Raw genomic sequence first — 3919 nt, 5'->3', positions numbered from 1 at the left:
CCTTGCCCCAGCGGGCGGACCATCAATCCCGCAAACGACAATGACCAATTTGTCCATCGACCACTTTGTTCGGATTCGTTCCTGGACGCTTGAATTTGCAAAAATTCGACAAACATTATTTATTCATCGATCTCTTCTCGTATCATCTGCATCATCAAGGCTCGGGATTTTGCACCTTTCCGGGGGCGAGATTTTATTTACATTCTCGCCAGTCATATTTATTAATATTATCATTGCTTGCTCGGTGGTTGTGAATAGCCCCAGTGAAAGCAATACTACTATTATTATTATTATTATTGGATATTTGCTTGTGTAGTTGGTTGTGTTGTTGTTGTTGTTGTTTTATTTTGGTGCATTTTCAAAATTTCACCGTTGAGCGTCGTGCTTGTCGCTTTCGGTGATTTTCAAATGCCGATCGGCTGTCAGCAATAATTGCAAGCTTACGTATTCTGTAAATCTGGTTTGCTTTTGGTTGCAGTTGTGGCTTGTGGCGGCTGATTTGATTTTCACTTTTGCTGTTCTTCAAAAGTTTGAAAAAGTTGTTGAAAAGTAAGAAGAAGAGGGAATAAGTTGGACGTTGAAATTCAATCTGGAAAGCAGATTTGCCGCAGTTGACGACTACGGCACGCTTGACTGGAGAAATACTGAACCACCAACAGCAGCAATAACAACAACAACAGAACGTGTTCAACACTTGGATAAGCGCTAACGTAAAAGAAGAATAAGCAACAACAAGAGTGAATGGGAACGAAAAAATTTTTTTCATTTCTCCTTTTTTTATGAATCATTTATTAATTACTGGAGAATATGGTATTTGTTGATGTTATTGTTGTGATGATGATGATGTATACGGCAGAATTGGGAATCTATCAACTGTTTGTTGTGAAATGAAGCAAATTGAATCCACATTATTACAATTATTCGTTTGATTTCATTTTTGGACAAATATCCTTCTTCTGCTCAACCCAAATCTCGATTAAAGCTTGACATGATGAAGATGAAAATTGCTGGTTCTCTTTTCCACTGGTTCTATGCCATTTTCAATTGCTTTCAAATTTGGCTCATCGAATCTGCCGGTAAGTTGTGATTTATTTATTTATTTTTAATGTGAATATAATTTCCCATAAAATTTGTTCGACAAAACAACAAACAACATTTGGGTTGGGCTTAGTCAGTGGTAACTTGCGCTACTAAAGCCAGCCAGCTAACAGCTTGATCAGGTAGCTTTCAGGCTAATAACTACTGAATGCGAGCGAAACTTGTGACTTTCGAGAGCAGATATGCGGTGAAAAAATCGTTTTGACATTTCCATTTAAATTGACACAAACAATTGACACTGATCGTTGTCTTCCTTTTTTAATAATGAATGATTATTCCTCGGCGGCTGATTGAAATTCGATGGGTCAGGGATTTTCAAAATTTTTCATTCATCCATTCATATTCATTCATTTAGCACATTTATTTAACCACCCATCCATCCATCCATTCGTCCGTCCGTCCATTTAACCATCCATCCATCCATACATCTATTTATCAGTTTTGGAAAAACTTTCTCATTTGGCTAGCTTTCTATAGGGCAATTAGATCATTGAAACTGATTCAATTAATTTTCAAAATTATCAATTCACCGATTTGTGTGTTTTGTGAATACTTTTCCTTTTGTATTTGAAAATCAGTTTGAAATATTAATTAATTAATTTATTTCATGGACAAAAAATCACCCAAATTTGGCAGCGTATAAAAATGCATGCTAATAGATGGAAATAAAGTGTCAAAAGTTGAAGATAAGAGAGGGGGAGGGGTTATTGTTGAATTTAGTAGTATTGAAATTAATATTCCAATAGATTTCATGAAATGAATATTCCTTCCCGAATAATGTAAAGTAATTGTTGATGAAATAAGTTTGTTGTTTCACATTCTCAGCTTGCTTGATCCAGACGTGAGGAAAATGCTCTTCAGATGTTAATATACATATAATTGCTTTGTTTTATTATAATGCTTTTTTTTTCTTCAGGCATATGTTCGATTGTTGTTCTTTCCTCTTATTCTTCTTATTTTAGTTTTCATTGTCAGATTAGTTTGTCGAGTGACTAATTGAATGCGATTGCCAAATTACAATATTGAGGGATGAGTAAATTGAAGTTGTTGTGCTTTTTTCTGCTTATCTCTTTTCTACAAAATGCTGCAAGCAAGCAACCAATGTTGAAAATACTTTTCTGCTTCAGTTGCTTATTCTTCTTTTTTTAAAATTAAAGCACATTGCCAACGGCGGTTGTGGTTTTTGTTATGCCATTTTGAAAGCGCATCATTGTTGCTTGTCGACAGCTGCAATCATTTTTGATTATTCACTTTTTGTTCACACCAACAATTCCAACTATTCCACTGTTGTTTCGCTTGGTCGCTTGTTTTGACCACGATTTATTATTATTATTATTATTATGAAATTATGCAATATTATATTATTTCTTCTACTTCTTCTTCTTACTCTTCTTGTTCTTTTATTTCAAATACTTTCACTACATAAGGAAGGATGGAAACAGAAAAAAAATTATCGATTTTCTTTTATATGAAAAACACTCTACATTTTAAAATCTGATCGAGTATAAGTTACTATTTTAACAAAGAGATATTTCATTTGCAAGTGGCTACATTTATTAACCAATCAATATTAATACTCTACAAAGTGCGCACATTGGCTTTGTGGCAAGTGATTTTTTGTCACTTTTTAATCCTTTTGTAAAATTTTAATTTTCTCCCGTCATTATCATTATTATATATTTCATTTGTTGTTGTTGTTATTGTAATCTTTTACTTACTTGGAAATTGTATTTTTTTGTTAATATCATCTGAAGCTTACAATTCAATTTTTCCACTTCAATAATACTCTCTTCTCATAGGAAAAGCTGACCTCTTCTTAATTGACTTGCTATTTTGCATTTTGTAATATTGAAATTTTCTTACTATTAATAAATTATACACATATGTCTTTTTTAAATTAAAAATCATACAAAAATGTACATGATGTATTTCGCAATAATCATGTTTCAACAATTATTTATTATTGAAAGTATGCGAAATATTTTCTTTCTTTTTTTTATCAACTGGATGGATGATTCAGTTAATTCTCAATTGATCCACTATCAGATTACGGTTATCATTTGGGGAAAACGTATAATTGGAAGAGTAAAATTAATTAATAAACAATTTCCATTATCAATATGCAATAATTGAATATTGTTGTTCAGAAATTGAATGACGTGTTCAATTTTTGTTTCGAAATAATCATTTTACCAAATTTGCAGTTTTAACAATTTCTACAAGCTTGAATGTTGGTTGTTGATTGTTTGCCGTTTTGAAATTATGCTAACGTGAATTTGTGATTAATCGGTTAGTCGAGCCGGAAACTGACTGGGTGGTTCCTATGGACTGTCGACAATGAGCTTAACGTTTCAGCTTCATCCGACGAAGCAGCTCAGTTGGAAAATAGGAACAACGTCAGTGATTGAAAAATGCCGGGACCCCGTCGATTTGGAGCAATCGATTTTAAACTTTGCTCCAATATGCGAGCGGGTGGTGGAATATATATATATATATATATATATGTATACAATAGTGCATGTTGCTTCGCAACGCTGTAGCTTTCATTATTATTATTATTGCTATTATTATGTAAATTTTTTCAACATATATTTTTCTATTCTATTCTAATTTAGGAGCTATCAATTGTTATAGCTGTATGTCATACATTTATGGCGCCAATTGGGAATATTTAGAGTACAAAGATTTGTACTTTCGACCGGCAGCTTTTACTGATCGTTGCACGAATATCAGCGAACATGGTGGTCACATTGGTCGCATTCCGTGCCTTCACAATTGCATTTTAATTGGTGAAAAAATGCGAGTCGGTAAAGGAAAAATT

At 33.0% G+C, this 3919-nt stretch overlaps 1 protein-coding gene across 1 annotated transcript; it reads left to right on the top strand.

Moving 5' to 3' along the window:
* The first annotated feature begins 40 nt into the window (after nt 1-40).
* On the top strand, nt 41-709 carry Tsp_12705 (conserved hypothetical protein). Its single transcript, XM_003366953.1, has 3 exons — nt 41-263; nt 317-397; nt 555-709. Exons 1-3 carry the CDS (start codon nt 41-43, stop codon nt 707-709), a joined length of 459 nt encoding a protein of 152 aa, XP_003367001.1.
* Nucleotides 710-3919: the final 3210 nt, after the last annotated feature.

Source organism: Trichinella spiralis, assembly GCF_000181795.1.
Source record: "Trichinella spiralis strain ISS 195 chromosome Unknown Scfld5124, whole genome shotgun sequence".
NCBI lineage: Eukaryota > Metazoa > Nematoda > Enoplea > Trichinellida > Trichinellidae > Trichinella > Trichinella spiralis.
Note: the sequence above shows the minus strand (reverse complement) of the source record. Positions and strands in the feature narration are given on the sequence as shown.

Coding starts and splice junctions, on each gene's coding strand:
- Tsp_12705 (XM_003366953.1), top strand. CDS start 41: ATGACCAATTTGTCCATCGACCACTTTGTTCGGATTCGTTCCTGGACG. Junction 264..316: donor GGTGGTTGTGAATAGCCCCA/GTGAAAGCAATA, acceptor TTGCTTGTGTAG/TTGGTTGTGTTGTTGTTGTT. Junction 398..554: donor CGTCGTGCTTGTCGCTTTCG/GTGATTTTCAAA, acceptor TTGAAAAGTAAG/AAGAAGAGGGAATAAGTTGG.